We start from the raw sequence: 23,032 nt of genomic DNA on the forward strand, positions 1-23,032 counted from the left end.
GTCCACTTAGTTTTGATTTGTACCATCGTGTTAAAGAATGCCAACTCTATATAGATGATTTATAATACATCATTTTCGTTAATAAATATTCTTTAATTTTGCAAAATTTTCCTCTGAGATTGTTTTTTTTTTTTTTTTTTTTTTTGGGACAAGGTCTGAAATTCTTGTGGCCTCAATATTTTCAGCAACAGATAAATTCATATTGACATGAAAAGGCCACCAATGGTTCCAATATCTTGTACCACTTTTTAATTTATTTTTTTATAAAACATGGTTGCTAAATTTAGGTGGGTCATTTGCAATAATTAATTGAGGAAAATGAAATTGGGTGCCACATATTTTGTTCCTTCTCCACTGATAACAGCAACTTCCCTCTTTTTAAATTAGGGAAAATTCTAGTTCTGAAAAACTTACATTTTTATATTATTTTTATTATTTTTTTATATTTCATTATGGGTGAATACTCTACTGATGCACCTTTACTATTGAAAACACCTGAAGTTGAGAAGAAAACAACACCTTCATTATTCAAATCATCAGCAAAATGGGTTCTGAAATCTGTAATTTGGGTAGTTTTTGTTTCCTGGATTTTGCTCATGTTTCTCTATCCTTCAGGGTTTATGACTCATTTGGTTAATCATAACTGGATTAATGCTACTAGTGGAACTGTTTTTGGGTTAACAGGTTTGTGAACTGATCACTTTCCTTTGCATTTTGGAATAATTTTCCTTTTTTTTTTTTTTTTTTTTGTAATCTTCTTGACTCGAAATGTATTCATTTTGATCATAAATTGCAGGAAGTTTGTTTTTTGCTTTCACTGCACCAGTTCTGTTATTGGCATTTCTTGCCATGTTGTATCTCATCATCTCAGATGAGGAAGAGATTCAAGAGTATGTAGTTTTTCTTGTTATTTAATGAATCTTGAATTTTATATAAAATACGTCGTACAACTTATGTCACTTAGATTTAGGGTACTCATGTCCGACATGGAAACGTGTCCAAATATTTGGTTCAGCTGTATTTTTGACAACTTTTTCATAATTTATCGAAAATGTTGAAAATACAACATGGGTGTCTGTGATGAAATGAAGAGTCCGAGTACCATAATATAGAACACTGGATAGATATTTTATTCTGATGTTCAAATTCTTTGTGTAGTTTGTTTATGAATCCTGAATTGTTATGCTTGTAGGAGCAAGGGCTCAAAACGTCCTGCTTTGCGCTTATGGACATTCCCTGTAATGGTTTACGGACCGTTTGGAGTGGTTAATGCAGCAGAGTTCATAGGCATACTTCTCGTTGTTGTATTCGTTATCTGGGGCTGTGTTGTTGTTACTATACACAACTGGAAACTGATCTCTTCATATGATGCAACTTCCTTCTTCAAGAGGTAATACTATGGTGTTATACCTTTGTTACCTCTACCTAGTTAGCAATTAGCATACTGCCAAGTTACGTTATAGTTTTAAGTTTGAAATGTGCTTTAATTCGATAAAACTGCATGATTTTCCCCATGTATAGCAGCTTAATTTATTCTGTTCTTGAGACTGAGATGGTCGAGTTAGACTGAATATTTTGCAAAACAGCTGAATTTAGGGTGAACCTTATCTTACATGGTTACACCTATATAAACTAGCTGCAGAATTTACTTCAGAAAACTGTTGTTTCAGAACCTATGATGGACATTAATTTTTGTTACAGTGTAAGTACCACCTGATTTTGAGGTTAATATCATGTCGACATCAAGTCTGATCACCTGCCTCCTGCATGGAAATCGCCTTGTTGCTTTGTATCACAAGCTCCCAATTCATATTCGTAAAGAAGTTGCTTTCTGCTCTTAATGTTCTCAACTCTTATCCTATTGCAATGCAAGAGATTCATCCTTGTGTACTGGTATATATAGTGATCAGATTTATACTAAACGCGACTCTTTGTTACTGTATCATTTCGTAAAATGTATGGCTCAGAAAGGTTTGGATTGTTTTGCTTAGCCTTTATTATTACTTTTTAAAGAACATCAACTACTTCTGCCTTCTGTTATCTATACACACATACTAGCAGAAGTTGAATTCATGTGCATATATGACCCTTTCATTTCTGAAATCTGTCTACTGTCACTTGATTCTCTAACCTTAACTGTATCATCTTACATTTATTTCCTTTCTAATATTTCAGCTGTTTGATGTTGGAGCAGTCAGGAGCTAAACTTGGACTACTAGGGTTGTTTTGTTTGTCACTTCTTTTTCTCCCCATTTCGAGGGGGTCTATTCTTCTTCGCCTTATAGACATCCCTTTTGAGCATGCCACCAAATATCATGTTTGGTTGGGACATCTTACTATGGTGCTCTTCACTCTGCATGGATTGTTTTATGTAATTGCTTGGGCAATGGAGGGCCGACTGGTAGAGCAAGTGAGTACTCCTGCCTAAAAATTAGTGTGTCTGCAATATGCCTCTATCTTGGACAATAAACTTATATAATACTAGTATAAGTGGCCGTTTAACAAATGTAGAAAGAAATTACATGAACAATGTATATTGATTAACTAGGAAGTGAAAAATGTGTTTGGTTGAACATGAAAGTTTAGCTTACCTAAAGGAGCTGTGATAGGCAGCTTTGTAGGAAGTACAGCTTCTCAATGTTTTTGCTAAGTATTCACACTTTTCCACATCTTACTTCCCATGATTTTTGATGTCAACCAACCTTTAAGCTTCCATTGCTGCAAATTCATGTGTTTCTTACTCCACCCTGCAGATATTGGAATGGAGAGATATCGGTGTTTCCAATCTTGCTGGTGTCATATCCCTTGCAGCTGGGATATTGATGTGGGTAACTTCCCTCCCTGGAGTAAGGAAGTGGAACTTCGAGCTATTTTTCTACACACATCAACTCTATGTCGTTTTTGTTGTGTTTTTTGCTATGCATGTTGGTGACTTCATATACTGCATGGGTGCTGGAGGAATATTCCTCTTCATGCTTGATCGCTTCTTAAGATTTATCCAATCTCGTAAGACAGTGGATATAATTTCTGCTACATCGCTTCCTTGTGGAACTGTGGAGCTTGTGCTTTCAAAACCTGCATGTGAGTACTTGATCCAAGGCCATTTATTTCCATGTTTTTGATAAAATTTAGGGAAAATATGGCAATTGACTAAATTATACTTGTGGAAACATGTTACAATATAAACTTGCTCAGATACCATGAGCATAAGCAAACAACTAGAATCCTTAGTCCCCAAGACGAGGAGCCAACATAAACTGATATAGATAACTAATTATATGTTTCGTAATATGTCACTGACAGCTGCAATTACAGGTCTTAGGTACAATGCTCTCAGCTTTATCTTCCTTCAAGTTCGGGAATTATCTTGGCTTCAGTGGCATCCTTTCAGTGTCTCATCTAGCCCTCTAGAGGGTAAAAACCATCTCTCAGTTCTCATAAAAGTTCTAGGAGAGTGGACAGATAAGCTTAAAGGAAAAGTGTCAGACAATCAAAAGGAGCCTCAGAAGCTTCTCGAAACTCAGCTAAAATCTTTGGTAACTGCTTCTGTGGAGGGACCTTACGGACATGAATCACCATATCACTTGACGTATGTCATATACTCTATAAGATTTGTTTATGCTAATGTATTCCCCGATTAGCCATTGTAACCCTGAATGATAGGCTAATTTTCAAACAGAATTGGCTTACTTGACAGTTGACACTCTCTGTAGCCCCTGAACTCAAAATACTACTGTTTAATTGACTTATGAGACATTTTTCTAATACAGTCCTCAACTGAAAAAATAAGATCATAAACCATGTTTTTCAAGTTTAGGGCTATTTTGGAAAATGTCAAATTTTTAGTGTCATTAAAAAAAACTAAAAGCCTATAGCATTAGGTTACCATAGTCCATGGATAGTTTCACTAAACCTGATTCTCTATAACTTTATAAGTCTTTGCTTGCAGTTTCATACATACTTGCATAGCAAAAGTCTTACCAATTCTTTATTCTTGTCAGGTACAAATACTTGGTCTTAGTGGCTGGTGGCATTGGTATATCTCCCTTCCTTGCTGTCCTAAGTGATGTCATGCACCGTCTCAAAGAAGGAAAATCTTGCATGCCCAGAAACATCTATATTGTTTGGGCTATCAAAAACTCAGATGAGCTGCCACTCCTGTCAATGATTAATATTGATTCCATAGACCCCATTTTCTATGATGCTTTAAATCTCGACATTCAAATTTATGTCACTCGACAATCAGAACCTAAACTGGTCAGTTACCCTTCCATTGTTACCTGTTTTTTTGTACCTTTTTTTTTTTTTTTTTTTTTCTTTTTCTGCACTTCTCATGTACATTTTTTTTTTTAAAAAAAAAATCTTAACAGGAAGAGGGGAAAGCATTTGGAGCTATGAATACCTGCACATATCCTGTCTCAAAGCGATCTGCCATATCAGTTTTGGTTGGTACTGGAGACAACATATGGTCTGGGATTTACATCATTGCTTCTTCAATTGGCTTTTTGATCTTCCTGGGTTTGTTGGATGCGCTTTACATAAATCCTTATGGTATACATGCTTGGTGGTACAAAGGACTTCTCGTATTTTTGTGCATGGTAGCTGCTGTTGTCACCTTTGGGGGTCTTGTTGTGGCCCTTTGGCATCTATGGGAGCTGAGAATGTTGTCCGCTGAGAGTAAAGAATTAGATAACAAGACATCTAACACAGCGCTTCATGATGTGGCAGTTGAACAGAAGAATTCAAATCAAGAGTATCTTATTAATTCAAGTACTCTTCGGTATGGATGTAGGCCAGATTTCAAAGGTACATTGCATTCCCTTTTTAATCTATATATATTAGACTAAAAACCCGATAATCTGTAGGATACAACATAGACAATCATCGAGTTTCCAGCAGCCTTTTGTATAATCTGATCTTATCAGACCTGTTTGTCAACTCTTGTTTAAATTATCAATCATTTGTGAAGAAATTATGGGCAGACTTTTTTGATTTACTGCTTGATCTCAATTGTCATTGCAGAAACTTTTGAATCGTTGTCAGAAAAATGGGGGGCAGTTGATGTTGGTGTCTTAGTCTGTGGTCCTGAAACTCTTACATCAACGGTTGCCAAGGAAATAAGATCACACAGCCTAAGCAGGAAGCAAAATCATCCGGTTTTCCACTTCAATAGCCATAGTTTCGATCTCTAGAGTAATCGAGTTATTATGCTATGTATTTCGTAATTTTGCCTGTACGTTCAGTACTGGTAATAGGAAGGCATAAGTCTGCATGGCCTTCTCCAGAGCTTTGCTTTTGCACAAGCTCTTTCATATATCTCCATTATGTTGTTACTTGTTACAAACGAGCTTAGTAGTGTAATTTTACATTTTTACTCTAGTCTGTTTATTGTACAAATGTATGTTATGTAAAGAGGTTGTAAGGTACTTTCATTTCGCAATGTATATACAGTAATACTTGTGTATAGATTGTACACTTGAGCATTTTCATGGGTGCGTAGAAGTTCTTAAAATGCGCATTTTCATGTTTTTAATTTGGGCTCTCTAATCAGTTTTCATGTTAACCCATGGTTACTTATGTCACATCAGGTCATAATCTAGTCGGGTTAAGTCGTCTTTGCTTGCTCAGAGACCGTTCGGATTCAAATTGAGAGTCATATTCGTGTCAAGTCATGTTCTGTTTTGGTTGATTATGCAAGATTGTAGATAACTTTTTGAGTTCACATAGACTTCTAATCTGATAATTTTTGGATTCAAATTGTTTGGGTCAAGCCATTTTCGATACTGGTTGAAATTTTAGTCGAGCAGTACTAGGTTCAAGATATGATCGGATCAGACAATTTCGAAAATGGGGTCATTATTGTGTTATAAATACTTGAGATACTTAATTATTTGCTAGTATTGCAACTTTGATGCATATCCTACACCAAGATTTAGTACTTTGTATAACTCAAAATATATCGTTCGTCTTGTAATTGCAACCGGTTTTGGGCTCCGGTTGGTACGGTTGCTTAAAAAAAAAAAAAAAAAAAACCACCACCTTTCCCCAAAGAGGAAAGGAGGTGGGTTGTCTTTGAGGGGAATGTGGTGGGTCGCTGGTCAGGGTGGTGATGGTGGTGGTCGTCGTCGCCGGTCAATGTGGTGGTGGTGTTAGTCGTCAATTGGGGTGATGGTGTCAAGGTATTAGTGATTGGTGGCAAGAGGGAAGATAGTGGTGAACTACTAAGGGTATGGTTGTCCATTCACACTAAATGTTGACAGCCCTGTGGCACGTGTTTCAAGGTCAACACTAGCAATGTAAATGGACAAATGATTCAAAATAATTTTTACACATGATACCTAACCCTATTCTAATCCTCATGTTAGAATTATTTTGATAAAATCACTTGTTTACCTTCACTAATCATTTCCTAAAATTGTGTGTCTAAAAGGTGTGTTGTAGGTAAAAAGAAAAGGGAAATTGTTATGTGTACCCCTAAGGTTTTAAAAAATGCACCATTACCCTTGAAAACTTTCAAATACACCATGTACCCCTGACGTTTGTAAATAAATGCACCGAATAACCCTAATCCTCTAACAAATGCACATATCATTGACTTATCACATTAAAATCATGCCCACACACTGACTCACTTTTAGTACTTTATATTTATGTAGTAAAACCGCCTAAAAGCATAAATTAAATCAAAATTTAAACTTCGTCGATCATTCTATATTCTGAATTTTTGGGTGTTAGAATTTGCTTTATTAATTAAGTTTACTTATACTTAAATGATTTAGCATTAAAGTAACATTAAACTGTAAAAATTTGATGCTTAGAGAGTCTCAATTTAACAAAATTAACATTTATTGTGAGTCTAAGGGTATTTGATGCAATTTTATACGGAGTACAAACCTCAAGGGCACACGGTGCATTTAAAAGTTTTCAAGGGTATACGGTGCATTTTTTAAAACCTCAGGGGTACATGGAACAATTTCCCAAAAGAAAAAGAGGAAGTAAAAGATTAATATTTTAAAATATACATCGGATAACATGACTACGAAGTATTTTTTATCACATAAGTGAATTAAAAACAATGGTTAATTGAGCGTGTGAATTGTAAATTATCAATTGTTGCAACGATTAAAACAAAACGAATGAAGTTGTTGTTAGGGACAAAATATTCATTTACATTATCTAATCTCTTCCTCAAATTTCATACCATAGTTATATGTTGTAAGTAAAAGTAAACAAATAAGGTGATTAGGAAATTAAGCCAAGCAAGCCCAGCATCAAGGCTTGTAGGCAAAGGAAGCAACGACAATAATGCTGTTGAAACTTGAAGGCGAACCAGAATTGATGTTACTTCAATAACAAGCATTGGGGCTTTTGTTGTAAGGATGAAGGGAAAGTTTACGTTATTAAACGGAAGAAATATTTATTAGCGACCCATAATTCCATAAACATTGGCAAGAGAACTTTTGTTGATAAACTACATGGGAATACGGATCATTATTAGGATTTTTAAGATGTCTTAGACAAATAATCTCTTTCTATCATATTATATTCGAAGATACATGGCATATTGTGATGTACTCCCTCCGTCCCAAATTACTCGCAATGGTTTAACTTTTTGCATTATTCGCATATCTCACTTTAACTATCTTTTTTAGCTATTATATGAAAGTCAATGTAATTATATAAGATGTTGTTGGGTCTATTTTAATGTATAGTTTCTTAATATAAGTTTTTTATAACTTATTCAAATATATAATAAAATATATCAACAGTCAAACATGTACATCGGCAAGCGTATTCAGTCAAAATGTTGCAAGTAAACTGGGAGAAAGGGAGTATTACAAAAATCCGCATTATTTAAAAAAAAAATATCCTCATTGTTATTCTTGTAAAGATTTGTAATTCATGAATTCTTATATGTGGCTGACCTCACTGTGTGGCCAGTGAGACCAGTCACCTTTTTAGGGGTTAATTTATTATTTTTGTAAAGATTAATCGATCAATATTACAGGGATACTTTGTCAGTGTTACAAAGGATACTTTGTCAGTGATATAGAGATTACTCGATTAATATTATAGGAATTACTCGATCGGTATTATAGGAGTTAAATAGTTTCTTCTTTTATAAGCATGTGGCTAGTCGCATACAAGAGACGTAGTTTATTCATTGGTTTTAACATACCTCGGCTCCATTGATTAGAGTAGGAAGAAAAATGTTTTTAAATAATTTAATAACGATGGAATAATACAAATAATTTACTTTACATCACCCATTTTTGTAACTTTGGGGTAACTTTTAATGTGTTTGGGCAACTATAACGTAGTGGCGGATCCAACGGGGGTTTAGGGTGTTTAACTGAACCCCATTAGATCTGTAAAAAAATAGGAATTTTAATAAAAAAGAAAAACTGAAAAACTATATAAATAATAGCTGAAGCAAACATGTACAACATTAGGCTTATAGCTCAGCTGGATATATATCTCTCTCTCTCTCTCTTTTTTTTTTTTTCTTCATTTTCTTAAGTATTTTAGTATGTTTTGTAATTTGTACTTGTTTAAATGGTAGATTGTTAATCTTTTTCCTATTAAGTGTTAATTTGTTTTTTTTCAATCTGTTTTTGAGTTTTTCAATTTCTTAATTGTTAATATGTTGATTGTTTTGTAATTTTTATTGAATTGTTAACTTACATGAATAAAAGGGCAGTAGATGTGTTATTGTATGAAAACTCGAAAATTGCTTTTGTAATTGGAACATTTTAAAAGTATGAAAACTTGAAAAATGCTTTTGTAATTTGCATTTTTCTAAGGTATTGTATTTTGACATTTAATCAGAGTTATGTATTATTGTATCGCATCATTTTATTTTGCAATTTTTATTGAAATTTGGACTTATTTTGTGGTATCACTACTACAAAAAACCCCTAATAAGTCGAACTTTTAAAGTCACCTGTACATAAGGTGCGACTTATAAATCTATCGAGTCGCCTCATACTTATTAGGCGACTTGTTAAGTTGGGGTTAAAATCAACAAAGCACCTAACGAGTCGCCTAATATATATGAGGCGACTTGATAGACTAACAAGTCACCCCATATATGCATGCGACTCTATATATAACCCGACTTATTTGGTGGTTTAAATTAGATTTTCAAAGTCACCTGTACGTAAGGTGCGACTCGAAAACCTGTCGAGTCGCCTTATTAGGCGGCTTAATAGGTGAGTTTTGATAGCTATAACTCTCACCTAATGAGTCTCCTAATATGTATAAGGCGACTTTATTAGGTTAATGAGTCGCACCTTATATACAGGTGACTTTGAAAATCTAATTTAAGCCACCGATAAGTCAGGTTATAGAGTCACATGCACATATGATGCGACTTGTAAACTTATCAACTCACCTCATGTATATTAGGTGCTTTGTTGATTTTAACTCCAACTTAACAAGTCGCCTAATTAGTATGAGGCGACTCGATATGTTTACAAGTCGCACCTTATATACAGGCCACTCTAAAAGTCCGACTTGTTAGGTGCTTTATTATATGACCACTACCTAATAAGTCGTCTAATACGTAAGACATGACTCGATAGGTTGATTCTTACAATATATTAAAAATAATTACTATCATATATACATATAAAGTAACTTTGGCACAATGGTAAGAACTTCTACCTTTCAAGCAAAGAACCAGAGATCAAGCATGCTAAGTAGCATAAACATTGACATTATATGAGCTAATAAAAGTACTTGGAAAAAAATATTGACATTATATGAGCTATCATGTCGGTGGCTGTAGAGTCGCCTTTGAGGCGACTTGTTAAGTCATTTACAGGCGACTCGATAGGGGTTTTTTGTAGTAGTGTATACTTGTGTATTGGTATTTATTTGAACACTATTTTATAATTGAATACCCAATTTATATCCATGCATTTGAATTTCAGGAGTTTGATGAAGTTCGAACCCCCTAGGTACAATTCCTGGATCCGCCTCTACTATACGTGTAATCATATTTGATCTGAGTTAGTAATAACTCTTATGAAGGCGGGCTGTGGACATAGCAAAAGAAGGTAAAGCTTCCAAATTATTCTATACGAGAATAGTCTTCCCAACTTTGGATACTGTATTCGAAGACTAGTTGTTCAATTTCTGCTTTCCCTGATTACTAAATGTTAGAAATTATGCTTCGTAAAAGATGGGGTTGTGTATAAAACGCCCAATTAGGCAATTATCTACCTGTCAAGAATGTGTATTCTCGTGTTTGTATTGATTGTTAATGTGGTATATATACACAACCTAAGCAAGGGCCTTAAACTAAGCCCATAACTAAATACAATAAATTATATACGGGCTCAACACCCCCCCTCAAGTTGGAGCATGCAAATCACAAATGCCCAACTTGCCAAGTAAATACAAAAATTGGTTCTTGCTTAATGCTTTTGTGAAGATGTCCGCTAGTTGATCAGTCGTCTTCACATAAGAAGGTCTAATAACCCCCTCCTGAATGGCATCACGAACATAATGACAATCAACCTCAATGTGCTTAGTGCGCTCATGAAAGACCGGATTCTGCGCAATATACAACGCAGATTGACTATCACAAAATAAACTCATCGCCTGCGGATGCGAAACTCCTAAGCTGTCAAGAAGAGCCTTCAACCATTTCAACTCATCGGTGGCCTTAGACATTGTACGGTACTCGGATTCTGCAGAAGATTTAGCAACAGTATCCTGCTTCTTAGTCTTCCAAGAAATAGGAGAATTTCCAAGAAACACCAAATAACCTGTAATCGATCGTCTCGTAAGAGGGCAACTAGCCCAATCCGCGTCACACCAACCTGTCAACTGTAAATCACAATCTGTGCGCAATAAAATTCCCTGACCAGGACTACCCTTCAAGTAGCGTACCGTTCGAAGAGCGGCCTCCCAATGATCACGACGGGGCTGGTGCATAAATTGGGACAGAATATGAACTGTGTATGCTAAATCAGGTCTAGTGAAAGACAAATAGATCAAACGTCCAACAAGACGCCGATACATCTCGGGGTCATCAATAAAAGGTGCCTCTGATTTTGCCAGAGTATGATTTTGCTCAATCGGAGTACCCGCCGGACGTGCCCCTAATAAACCAGACTCTGTAATAATATCAAGAGTATATTTCCGTTGGCACAAAAATATGCCTTCCGGACTACGAGCAACCTCAATACCCAGAAAATATTTCAACACCCCCAAATCTTTCATATGAAAACAATCACTCAGATATGCCTTAAAAGCAGAAATCGCAGAAGTAGAGTTGCCAGAAATCAATAAATCATCGACATACACCAGAACACTAAGATGGACATTCCCTTGATTCAGAGTAAATAGAGAATAATCAGAGTACGACTGTTTGAAGCCATACCTTGTGAGTGATCCGGCTAGTTTGGCAAACCAACAACGGGGTGCCTGTCGAAGACCATAGAGCGACTTTTGAAGACGAAATACCATTCCTGGTTTGCTACCATGGAACCCGGGAGGTGGCTTCATGTATACCTCCTCATCAAGGTCACCGTGGAGAAATGCATTGTGGACATCCATTTGATGCAATTCCCAATTCTTCGCAGCAGCTACAGCTAAGAAAGTCCGAACTGTGACCATTTTAGCCACGGGAGCGAACGTCTCATTATAGTCAATGCCTTCAACCTGATGATTACCAAATATGACCAGACGAGCTTTTAATCGTTCAACAGTGCCATCAGAATGATACTTGATTTTATAAACCCATCTGCACCCTAAGGCCTTTTTCCCTGGAGGTAACGGTTCCATTACCCAAGTCTGATTGTCTTCCAATGCTGCAATTTCTTTTTGCATTGCCTCTCTCCACCCTGCATCTTTCATAGCCTCTTTGAAATTACGGGGTTCAGTGCCTGCAAGTACAGCTGCAAGAAATATACGATGTCGTGCGGAAAAATGATCACAATTCACATAGTGTGCTATAGGATAAGGAGTACCTGAGGAGCTTGGAGTAGGTGAACTAGGAGTACTCGTTGCTTGTACAGTATGTGCCACATAATCTTTATGCCAACCCGGTGGACGTCGCACACGACCCCCACGATCAATGTCAAGTGAAGAAGAGCCACCCCCGCTGCTAGCAGCCCCTGCCCCCTGCCCAAGGCCGCTGCCAGCAGCTTCTGCTTGCTGCACAAAGCTGCTGCCGTGGCCAGCAGCTGCTGTCTGCTGCTCAAGACTGCTGCCACGGCCAGCAGCTTCTGCTTGGTGCTGAAGGCTGCTGCTAGCAGCGTCTGGATGCTGCCCAAGACTGCTGCCAGCAGCAGCGTTGCTGTCCAGACCAGCAGAGCCAGCCACAGCCTGGCTGCTGCCAGTGCCACCTGCCACAGGTGGGTTGTGGACTGTACTGCTAGCAGCAGCAGTCCCTGTCCTGACCTCGGCAGTGGTCTGATATTCTCTGTCACGGCTTACTTCACTCACCTCTAAAACCGCTTCCAAGTCATCCAAAAAATCAAGATCGACTCCCACACCATCCGCATTCGAATTTTCTTTGACAAAATTAGTTTCGGAGCCAGCATTCAAGGTTTTGTCACAAGCGAAAGGAAATTCGTTCTCAAAGAACTTCACATCACGTGACACAAAAATCTCACCCGTTTCAAGGTCGTATAATTTCCAACCCTTCTTACCATGAGGATATCCTAAAAACACACACCGCCGACTTCTAGGAGCAAACTTATCCCCCTTGGATTTTTGATTATGTGCAAAGCAAAGGGAGCCAAAAACACGTAACTCATCAAAACTAGGTTCTTTGTCAAATAGAATCTCATATGGTGTTTTGTTTTGTAGCAAACGAGAAGGAGTACGATTAATCAAATAAACCGCCCCAAGAATGCACTCCCCCCAAAAACCAATAGGCAAATTCCCTTGAAACATTAATGCACGTCCCACATTCAAAATATGTTGATGTTTGCGTTCAACACGTCCATTTTGTTGGGGTGTCCCAACACAAGATGTTTGAAATAAAATGCCATGTTCCGTAAAGTACGGAACCATACAATTGAACTCAGTGCCATTGTCACTTCTCACCAATTTCACAGACACACCAAATTGACGATCAATCATAGCAAAGAAAGAACAAAATGCGGAATAAACCTCGGTTTTATTATTTAATAAATAAACCCAAACACCTCTAGAATAATCATCAACCAAAGTCAAAAAATAATGTGCACCACAAGTAGAGGGAGTTTTATACGGTCCCCATAAATCACAATGAATTAATTCAAAGATACGAGTAGCTTTGCTATCACTATTTGGAAAACTATCCCTATGTTGTTTGGCTTGAGGACACACACCACAAGCTTTAGTCAAAAATTTATTTGCAGAACTACTACTAAGAGGTGGAAGCAACTTAACCACTCTATCCGACGGATGCCCAAGTCTTCTATGCCACAACTCAAATTCTGACACCGCAGGAGCTTGAACCGCACATACTGTAGGAATACGCCGAAAAAAGTAGAGTCCGTCCCTCCGTTCACCGGCTCCAATCAGGCTCCCCGAACGTTGGTCCTGTATAGCACACAAAGAATCAGTGAATCGTACAAAACAATTTGATTGATCAATCAATTTAGACACCGATATTAAATTGCATTGTAAATTGGGAACAAATAAGACATGCTCCAATGTTATAGTGTCTGCCAAAAGAACTCGACCCTCCTTCAAGGCCATAGCTTGTTCCCCATTCGGAAGTCCCACAGGTGAAGGAGAAATCAAACGAACATCCACCAAGCAATGTTCATTTCCGGTAACATGATGCGATGCCCCCGTATCAATAATCCAAGAAGACAAACACTCACCTTGCATACGGTCTTGTTGAAGAGAAGCCATATTAAGTAAAACCCGAATGTCCTCGGGTTTGAGATCTTGTAGGGAAAGATTATCCCCACTGCCAGAGGCTGCCCCTGTCGAAGCAACAACCCCTGTCACAGCATTGGCACGAGCAGACCCCTTCCCGGAAGCCGTGTTAGAAGAAGTAGCAGCAGGAGGTGTGGAAGAAGAACGAGCAGACCCCTTCCCACGCTTGAGTTCATGCCACCAGTCAGGATACCCATGAAGAACAAAGCAGCCCTCCACATCGTGCCCTGTTTTCTTGCAATGCGAGCAAAATAGCTTGGATTTATCTCGACGATCGGGTCCCTTCGAACGCCCAGCAGAGACAGCAAAAGCATGAGCATCTCTTGCTGCCTCGGTTTGTGCTCTGCCTTGAGCTATGCCCCGTGATTCTTCTTCTTGAAGCAGTGCTTGATAAGCACGAGTCAAGTCAATGGGTGGCTGCTGCGATAACAAATTGGTTCGCACAGCCGCATACTTCGAGTCATCCAAGCCAATTAGAAATTGATGCAGCACTTCCTCCTCCCTGTCTTTTGCGAATTTGCCCGCAACATTGCAAGTACAAAGCCCACATTCACAGCCATGTAAGGGTTTGAGTCTCGTGAGATCATCAAACAAGCACATCAAAGTAGTGTAATAGTCCTCAACCGACATACTACCAGTTTGTCGACAATCAGTAATTTTCGACCGTAGTTGTTGCAACCTTGGTCCATTAGAAACACAAAACCGTTGCTCCAAGTAAGTCCACAAGAGTTTTGCTTCTTCAAAATAAGGCAGTGATGCCGCTAATTTAGGTTCCATAGACCTCAAAATCCACGAGACGATCATTGAATTAACCGTCTCCCAGTCCAAGAGCTTCTTCTTTTCTGGGGGTTTCGTGATTGTACCATCAACGAATCCAAATTTTCGACGAGATCGGAGAGACAACGTGATTGCCCTCGACCAAGCCAAGTAGTTGTCGCCTTTCAAAATCACGTGAGTGATGAGGTTTCCCGGTTGATCTCCAGCACCGAGATAGAAAGGAGATGAAGGATCAAGCTTCCCGTCTTCCATGGTTGATGCGTGAGCAAGAGAAGAAAGAAAGCAAGGGTTTTAATTTTAGGTTAGGCCTGATACCATGTCAAGAATGTGTATTCTCGTGTTTGTATTGATTGTTAATGTGGTATATATACACAACCTAAGCAAGGGCCTTAAACTAAGCCCATAACTAAATACAATAAATTATATACGGGCTCAACACTACCCAAATTAAAAAAGGCGTTGAAGTCATATTAAAATAGCTAGCAAAATTTATTATTGTTTTACAATGACTATTATGTGTATGAAAATTTGTTATAATAGGAGGCCTAAAAATTGTTATTAGCACAGGGCCTTTAAATCTCTCGAGACGGCCATGAAAATAATACTGTATTTTCTTAGTTGTACCTTTACTTTATGTCTTTATATCCTACACGCATGAAAGCTAATACTTCCTTCTGTTTGATAATAATCACAACACTTTTTTTTAACAATTTTTATTTTTTATTTTTTTGAAGGGCAATATTTTTTTATTATAATTTCTCTTTCATATTAACAATTAAATATATTCTCTTTGTCAAATTAAATATATTCTCACTAATCTAATGATCTAATACAATAGTAGCCATCATTGGTTTTTTTTTTTTTTTTTTTTTTTTTTTTTAAATATATACCAACGATTTTTTTTAGTTGCAACTTTGGGGTATTATTTGAGAGATATAAAATCTTTCAAGGTTGCAACTAAAAAAATCAGAGGTAGTATATATATTCTCACTAATAATACCCTATATTATAAAATTTTGTACAACACCAAATGTTGCAATTATTGTAAAACGGAGGGAGTACAAAATAATACTATTCCCTGTCCATGCATGAAATAGGTCACATTGACCAAATCAAGTATTTATATATATTCCTCTTCTCTATTTTTCCTCAATTTTATGCTTTATTTATATTTTGTTGTGTAGGTTTCGCAGATATCAAACCCAATACCTAAATTTCATCCGCTTATAATTTTATACAGTAACATATATCCCTCTTGCAAAGGGTGAAATCGTTATTGCAGACTCGAGGATAAAGTGTTGGCTAAGAAACTTAAGAAGAAAAAATCCAAGAAATACGTAGTAAGAAATGATTGTAGATCCTCGAGGTTAAGCAAAGTAAACACAAGTAATACCCAAAAAAGTAAACACAAGTGTGTGATTAAGACACAATTTGTTTATTTTAGAAAAAGGAAAAAGACACATATTTTCTTTTTTAAATGACAGAAAAAGAACACTAATAGTTAGACAGTAAAATACAGTGTTGATAATGCAAGAGAATTTTTATACTAGTTCTACGATGAAGCAGTAGACAGTCTGTCTTTGTCAATTAGTAGAATCGTCGGTGTCATCCACCTACTACTCTTTTTCAACATCACCAATACTCTAATGATCTAATCTACCATCACCACCGTCAATAAATCACTTGAATTTATTAACAAAATGGTAAAATTAGCACGTTAGTCTAAAATAGGAAGTTAATCCATAAAAATTTATTTACTCTTTTTATATAATACTCCGTATTAAAAGTTGTAGTTCTAAATTGAATTTTTGTTAGTTTTGATAATTAGTTTATTTCTTTGTATCAATTTTTGCTAACTTTGATTACTAGTGTGTCAATTATTTTAGTTTATTAAAGTTTTTGCAAATTTGCTTTCAAAATTTTAAGGTCACATATACAATGTACTATGATACGTAATACTATTAAGTATATACATGCATTTTTTTTTTTTTCATGTGAATGACAGTCTAATGGAAAATAGGTGGGATCCACATCACCTACCTTTATTTGTTCCATGTACTTTTACACTTTTTAATAAATGGTATGCGTTTGTAAGTGCATATCATATACGTGGTACTTTGTATGAATTAATCCTTCCTCGAGTAAAGCGTAACTCAGAGAAGTATTAGGAAGTTCTTAATCTCTCACGTATTTCACATCATCATCAATTCCTATTAAGAATCACCCTTTCTATAATTAGAGAAAAGCGTTATTTCTTGAGCATATCTTTTAAATTTTAATCACTCCCCTCTCCCTCTATCTTAAAATTTAATTTAACGCAAATGGATACATGTGAGGTTCATAAGAATTTTGGGATGACACATCACTGGCTCTTAACAAGAGATACTATCTCTAATTTTAGAAGTCCCATTTGCAAACTCCAAAGTTAACACTCACATTTTTTTTTTTTTTTTTTTACTTAAGAGCCAATTTACTCCTCCTTTTGAACCCCACAAGGCCACAATATTGAGATTTTTACTATTGTGATGAATTGCTTTTTGTCGCCAAACGTTGCATGTAATAACTGAAATGCCTTTGAATTAATTTTTGTTTACTTGAATAGCTGATTCCATTCTCTTCCCCTATTCATAATTACTTGCTACCACTACCCAAGCCGCAACCACTAAACCCATCAACACCATCATCTAACACCCAAGCCACCATCATGAAAACCACCACCATGGTCGACACATTCTACGACCTTAATTTGCAACACAATTCAACTTTCCAGTTATTAGTAAAGAGATGGCAATCCACATACAATGTTACCGTACATACCATCAAATATGACACGACACGACCCACAACCATCTTTACATACAGATGATGTGAAATTTATATAACAAGCAAAAGCAATCTTAGCTCATTAACAACCTAACATTATTACAAGTATAATGTAATATGATGATAATGAGTTACCTAAATTTCCATACAAATACATATTTACCATCAATCAAAATAAAAAAAGAATGTGATTCCAACTGTCCAACCCACATGTTACAACTTATATTATAATCATAGCTCAAAATAATCAATAAATACTTGTATTTTAATTTCCCCTCTCTTACCAATCACTCCACTTCTATACTATCTTAGCACCCACCCATCTCCATCACCCCACCAGCCACTCCACCGGCTTTCTCTCTCCTCATCCTCTCACTACCGACACTCCCATTTCACCCTTCTTCTTCATTCCTTCATCAACTACCTTCACAATCCCTCCTCCCTACACCCCAGATCTCCCCTCCTCCGCCTCTCCGTCTTCGTGACGAAGTAGTAGCATATACCAGGAGTTATTCATCTATTCAATCTCATCCATCAAAAACCAACTCTCTAAAACAAATATTCAAAGTTGGGGACATAGACATCGCTTACAATGTCTATGTACGGGAGGGATCCGTGGGGTGGACCATTAGAAATAGCAGCAGATTCGGCGACTGATGATGATCGAAGCCGGAACTTACAAGACTACGACAAAGGTGCGTTATCATCACGGCAACTAGATGAAACACAGCAAAGTTGGTTGTTGGGTCCAACTGAACAAAAGAAGAAGAAAAAGTATGTGGATCTTGGGTGTATTATTGTTAGTCGTAAGATCTTTGTTTGGACTGTTGGTACTATCTTAGCTGCTGGTTTACTTGCTGGATTCATTGCACTTATTGTTAAGCTTGCTCCTCGACGCCATCATGCTGCTCCTCCTCCTGATAATTATACTCAAGCTCTTCATAAGGGTCTTATGTTCTTCAATGCGCAACGATGTATGATTCTTATCCTTTTTGTTTTAGGATTCAATTTCAGATTTGGATTGGTTGGTTTTGTTTTTTATTGGATTTTGATTATGATTTAGATTTGATTGGTTGACTGATCTTTCCTGATTTGGTATGGGATTTTAGTTGGATTATGGATAATTTCCTTGATTTAATGTGGGGGTTTTTAGCATGATCTATATGGAGGAGAGTGAATTTATGATTTTGATTAGGATTGATTATTGGGTATTGTAGTGATTGATTAGTAGGGAATCTGAGTGAATTGAGTTAAGGGATTGATCAATAGTTCTTAATTTTTTATGTTTTTTTTTTTTTGCAATTGGATTAAATAATGGCTGTGATTGGTTAAATTTTGAGTGATTTATTGTAGATCCTTTTAAAATCTTGTAGTTACTGATGGGGAATTGAAGATCCTTTTGTTGTTGTGATCATCTGATCAAAATTCGATTTTTGTTGATGATTTTTAAAGGAATATTCTGATGGCATTAGTTTTGTGATTTGTATTTCAGCTGGGAAATTGCCGAAGCACAACAATGTTTCGTGGAGGGGTAATTCGTGTTTGAATGACGGAAAGGGTGATAGTGGTAGCACTTTCAAGGACCTTAAGGGTGGTTTCTATGATGCTGGAGATGCCATCAAGTTCAACTTCCCTAAATCTTTCGCTATGACCATGTTGAGTTGGAGTGTGATCGAATATAGCGCGAAGTATGAGGCTGCAGGAGAGCTCAATCATGTCAAGGAGATAATTAAGTGGGGGACTGATTACTTTCTCAAGACCTTTAATTCATCAGCTGATTCAATCAGTATGCTTGTGTCACAGGTAGAATAATGTCTATTTGTTGCTTATTATTATTAGCTTATACTGGAATCAAGATTTCCTGTTCAAAGAAGAGTCTGTGAAATATAAAATTAAGTCATGCTGAAATATATTATGACAGGTTGGGGCAGGTGATACCTCTGGTGGGAGCACAACTCCTAATGATCATTACTGCTGGATGCGTCCAGAGGACATTGATTATCCACGACCAGTGACAACGTGTAGTAGTTGCTCGGACCTTGCTGCTGAGATGGCTGCTGCTTTGGCTTCAGCTTCTATTGTTTTCAAGGATAATAAGGCATACTCTCAGAAACTTGTGCATGGTGCTAAAACACTATACAAGTTTGCAAGAGACCAAAGAGGCAGATATAGTGAAGGCAATGAGGCTGCTACTTTCTACAATTCTACCATGTACTGGGATGAATTTGTATGGGGTGGAGCATGGTTATATTATGCCACTGGAAATAATTCTTATCTTACCATTGCAACTCATCCTAAAATGGCCAAGCATGCTGGTGCATTCTGGGGAGGCCCAGATTATGGTGTGCTAAGCTGGGATAATAAGCTTGCTGGAGCTCAAGTAAGTTCAACTGATTGTTTCTTGTATTCTTTTTTTATATACTGTTGCAAAATGGAGCTATATAGGTTTTATGAAATTAATGTAAGCTGCATTCTTTAGTTGATTTTTCACTTTATTCTAACCCTATAATAATTTACCTCATGCATTAAGATGGTATTACAACAAATAGACCCAATATATACCCATTTAGTGATACTTTAGGTGCTAACTCACCACTTCTCACGTTCATAATTCAGATTTCCATTCAGGGAATCTAAGATGCACTGATGTATTAAGCCAATTTTTGTAGTTCTTAATTCTTTTGCTAACCTCAGTTTAAGTGGCGGAAAATATGGCTGTTCCCTTATATTTGGGCCCAACTATTTCATTGAGTCAAACTAATCATATGATTCTGTTTTGATTAATTTGTCCAGACTTATATTTTACATCAGGAAACTTCATGTTATGAATAAATGATATGGCCTTTGCAGATTATGTATCTCACAAAGTAGCAATTTTTCTTTTTCAGGTGCTTCTTAGTCGTTTAAGATTGTTCTTGAGCCCTGGTTATCCTTATGAAGAAATACTCTCGGCGTTCCACAATCAGACTAACATAATTATGTGCTCGTACTTACCATATTTCAATAGCTTTAATAGAACAAAAGGTATACCATCTTTCTCTGAATTTAAAATTTTTGTTCCCTGCATTATGTTTGTCGTGTATATTAAGTCCGACATTCTTGCTCATCTTGTAGGGGGTTTGATCGAATTAACACATGGAAGACCTCAGCCTCTTCAGTATGTAGTAAATGCTGCATTCTTGGCTACCCTTTACAGTGATTATCTTGAAGCTTCTGATACACCTGGTTGGACATGTGGTCCTAATTTCTACTCAACGGATGTCTTGCGTACATTTGCCCGCACACAGGTACTTGCTTGTTTTCTTTTCATTGCGTTGAATCCTCTGATACATACAAGAACTGCTACAAAGGGATGAAACTTCAAATTCCCTTATTTATTTACATTCACTTTTCACAGATTGATTACATTCTTGGCAAAAATCCTCGGAAAATGAGCTATCTGGTCGGCTTTGGTAACCACTATCCAAAGCACGTGCACCATAGAGGTGCATCTATACCAAAGAACAAAGTTAAGTACAGCTGCAAAGGTGGTTGGAAGTGGAGGGACACTAAGAAGGCAAACCCAAACACAATAGTAGGAGCCATGGTTGCAGGTCCTGACAGCCGTGATGGGTTCCGTGATGTCCGCACAAATTACAATTACACGGAGCCTACGCTTGCAGGAAACGCAGGTTTAGTTGCTGCTCTTGTTGCCCTTTCTGGTGAGAAGAGTGTTGGAATCGACAAAAACACTATGTTCTCTGCAGTACCTCCTTTGTTCCCTAATCCTCCTCCTCCTCCCGCACCCTGGAAACCTTGAAGAGTTTACATGGGCATTATCATGGAGCTGTGTTGTTTCAGGTGCCTTTGCCTGTTGTAAGGTTGTTGTAGGGATCCCTTGGATCTAGAAGAGTACTGGAACAAGAATGCATTATTAAGGAAACGTCTGAAATGTAGATCCTTATGCTAGAGAGAAGAAATCGTACTTTAACTTCCTCGAAGATGTTGGTGAATGGTGACAGGGTGAACTAGGCTTTTTGGGAGGTTTTCTTTCTTTCTTTTTTTTTTTTTTTTTTTTTTTTTTTTTGTTGTTGTTATACTTCCGTGTATATGTATGATATATTCGTTTAATATGTATTCTTTTGAAAACAAAAAACTGAACAATGTGAAGCTGATAACATCTTTATAGCTGTCCATTGAAAGAAGTAATTCTTTTCCCCTCTGTTCAATTTGTAGCTTGTAATTATACATTGCCCGAGTATTTCAATGAACTCCAACACAATTGGTATGTACAGCAGTTTCGTGACGGTTAATTGTCAAAAAACTAGTTTATCCACAGTATACCCGTGTGCAGTGCTCTTTCTAGTGGGTTAAAGTGTTGAACAAGTCTTAAAAAATATAGTGCACACATACTTCCTCCGTTCTTGAAAGTTTAACTCATTTTGAGTCTTTGACTATGGATATTTTAAATCATAAAACTTTATATTTGAAAATTTTATAATAATGGAAAATCTAATAAGATCTCACATCATATCATATCATATAACTAATATATAAATCTAAACTTTTAGCCACCTCATGAGACATCGACACTTGGCGTTCTAACTTTTCGCCAAGTGTCGCGTCACGTTGGAAAGATTTAAATATACTTCATAAGATAAAAAAAAAAGTTAGTTTAGAATTCTTTTTGGATAAAATTGTTAGTTTAGAGTTTTATTTTCGATAAAATACCAATATTTCAGATGTATTATAATTTTACTCAAAAAAAATTATTAGATTATAATTCTAAAAAATTATCATATACATTTATTTTGGAGCGAAGGAAGTAGTTCAAAGCGTAAAACATCCATTTATATTATAATATATGCTAATCGGTTAAAATGATATACTTCACAACCTAATAAAATTTTATTACTATGTAAACCTTTCAATTAGGTTCGGGTCATAAGTCATCTCGGATTGGGTCACTTTAGGTTACAAGTCAAGAAATGTTCAACCCTTGCCTAAAGTTTTGGGTTTGGGTCAATCCAACGGGCTTTGAACATTTCCACCAATATTATTATTAGTCATTACATGTCTACTAGATAGCAAATTGTCACAAAACCACATCAATTCCTAATAACTAATTTTGTATCAATGATATATTTTATAATTTGATATATAGATTATCTTAAAATTTAATAAACGACCCTGGCATCGCACAGGACACAAAACTAGTAACTAATATAAAGCTAAACTTTTAGCCAGCCCACGAGATGACACTTGTCATTCTAACTTTTCGCCATGTGTCGCGCCATGTTAGATAGATTTAGGTAGCCTTTATAGGATAAAAGAGTTAGTTTAGAATACTATTCTCAATCAAATTTGGTTAGAATTTTAAAATAAAATTGTTAATCTACAGTTTTATTTTCGATAAAATACTAATATTTCATATGTCCAAATTAAATTATAATTTTATTCAAAAAAAAAAAAGATTATAACTCTCAATATTCTCATATAAATTGATTTTATATATTAATAATATTTTTTGAAGCGAAAGAAGTTGTTCAAAATGTACAACATC

The 23,032-nt window shown here is 36.4% G+C and overlaps 3 protein-coding genes across 3 annotated transcripts; 2 read left to right on the plus strand and 1 right to left on the minus strand.

Annotated features, from left to right (window-relative positions):
• Positions 1-306: 306 nt before the first annotated feature.
• Positions 307-5,483, plus strand: LOC145562444 (ferric reduction oxidase 7, chloroplastic-like). The gene is made up of 9 exons (XM_081622728.1): positions 307-684; positions 797-890; positions 1,193-1,390; positions 2,176-2,410; positions 2,754-3,081; positions 3,316-3,589; positions 4,002-4,257; positions 4,371-4,806; positions 5,023-5,483. Exons 1-9 carry the CDS (start codon positions 453-455, stop codon positions 5,190-5,192), a joined length of 2,223 nt encoding a protein of 740 aa, XP_081478854.1. The 5' UTR covers positions 307-452; the 3' UTR covers positions 5,193-5,483.
• Positions 5,484-13,119: 7,636 nt separating this feature from the next.
• Positions 13,120-15,005, minus strand: LOC145563946 (uncharacterized). Its single transcript, XM_081624329.1, has 2 exons — positions 13,833-15,005; positions 13,120-13,545 (listed from the first exon to the last, which is right to left on the minus strand). Exons 1-2 carry the CDS (start codon positions 14,917-14,919, stop codon positions 13,511-13,513), a joined length of 1,122 nt encoding a protein of 373 aa, XP_081480455.1. The 5' UTR covers positions 14,920-15,005; the 3' UTR covers positions 13,120-13,510.
• Positions 15,006-17,754: 2,749 nt separating this feature from the next.
• On the plus strand, positions 17,755-21,757 carry LOC145562445 (endoglucanase 25-like). Its single transcript, XM_081622729.1, has 6 exons — positions 17,755-18,464; positions 18,983-19,293; positions 19,412-19,870; positions 20,379-20,514; positions 20,605-20,777; positions 20,888-21,757. The coding sequence occupies exons 1-6, from the start codon at positions 18,083-18,085 to the stop codon at positions 21,287-21,289; spliced, it is 1,863 nt and encodes a 620-aa protein (XP_081478855.1). The 5' UTR covers positions 17,755-18,082; the 3' UTR covers positions 21,290-21,757.
• Positions 21,758-23,032: the final 1,275 nt, after the last annotated feature.

Source organism: Chenopodium album, chromosome 10 (assembly GCF_948465745.1).
Source record: "Chenopodium album chromosome 10, dcCheAlbu1.1, whole genome shotgun sequence".
NCBI classification, from domain to species: Eukaryota; Viridiplantae; Streptophyta; class Magnoliopsida; order Caryophyllales; family Amaranthaceae; genus Chenopodium; species Chenopodium album.

Bases quoted from the DNA above. Each gene is read 5' to 3' on its own strand.
- LOC145562444 (XM_081622728.1), top strand. From the start codon at position 453: ATGGGTGAATACTCTACTGATGCACCTTTACTATTGAAAACACCTGAA. The intron at 4,258-4,370 runs GTCAGTTACCCT...AAATCTTAACAG, and splicing joins GACAATCAGAACCTAAACTG to GAAGAGGGGAAAGCATTTGG. The intron at 4,807-5,022 runs GTACATTGCATT...TTGTCATTGCAG, and splicing joins ATGTAGGCCAGATTTCAAAG to AAACTTTTGAATCGTTGTCA.
- LOC145563946 (XM_081624329.1), bottom strand. From the start codon at position 14,919: ATGGAAGACGGGAAGCTTGATCCTTCATCTCCTTTCTATCTCGGTGCT. The intron at 13,546-13,832 runs GTGAGTGTTTGT...TGTGCTATACAG, and splicing joins TCAACAAGACCGTATGCAAG to GACCAACGTTCGGGGAGCCT.
- LOC145562445 (XM_081622729.1), top strand. From the start codon at position 18,083: ATGTCTATGTACGGGAGGGATCCGTGGGGTGGACCATTAGAAATAGCA. The intron at 19,871-20,378 runs GTAAGTTCAACT...TTTCTTTTTCAG, and splicing joins ATAAGCTTGCTGGAGCTCAA to GTGCTTCTTAGTCGTTTAAG. The intron at 20,778-20,887 runs GTACTTGCTTGT...CACTTTTCACAG, and splicing joins GTACATTTGCCCGCACACAG to ATTGATTACATTCTTGGCAA.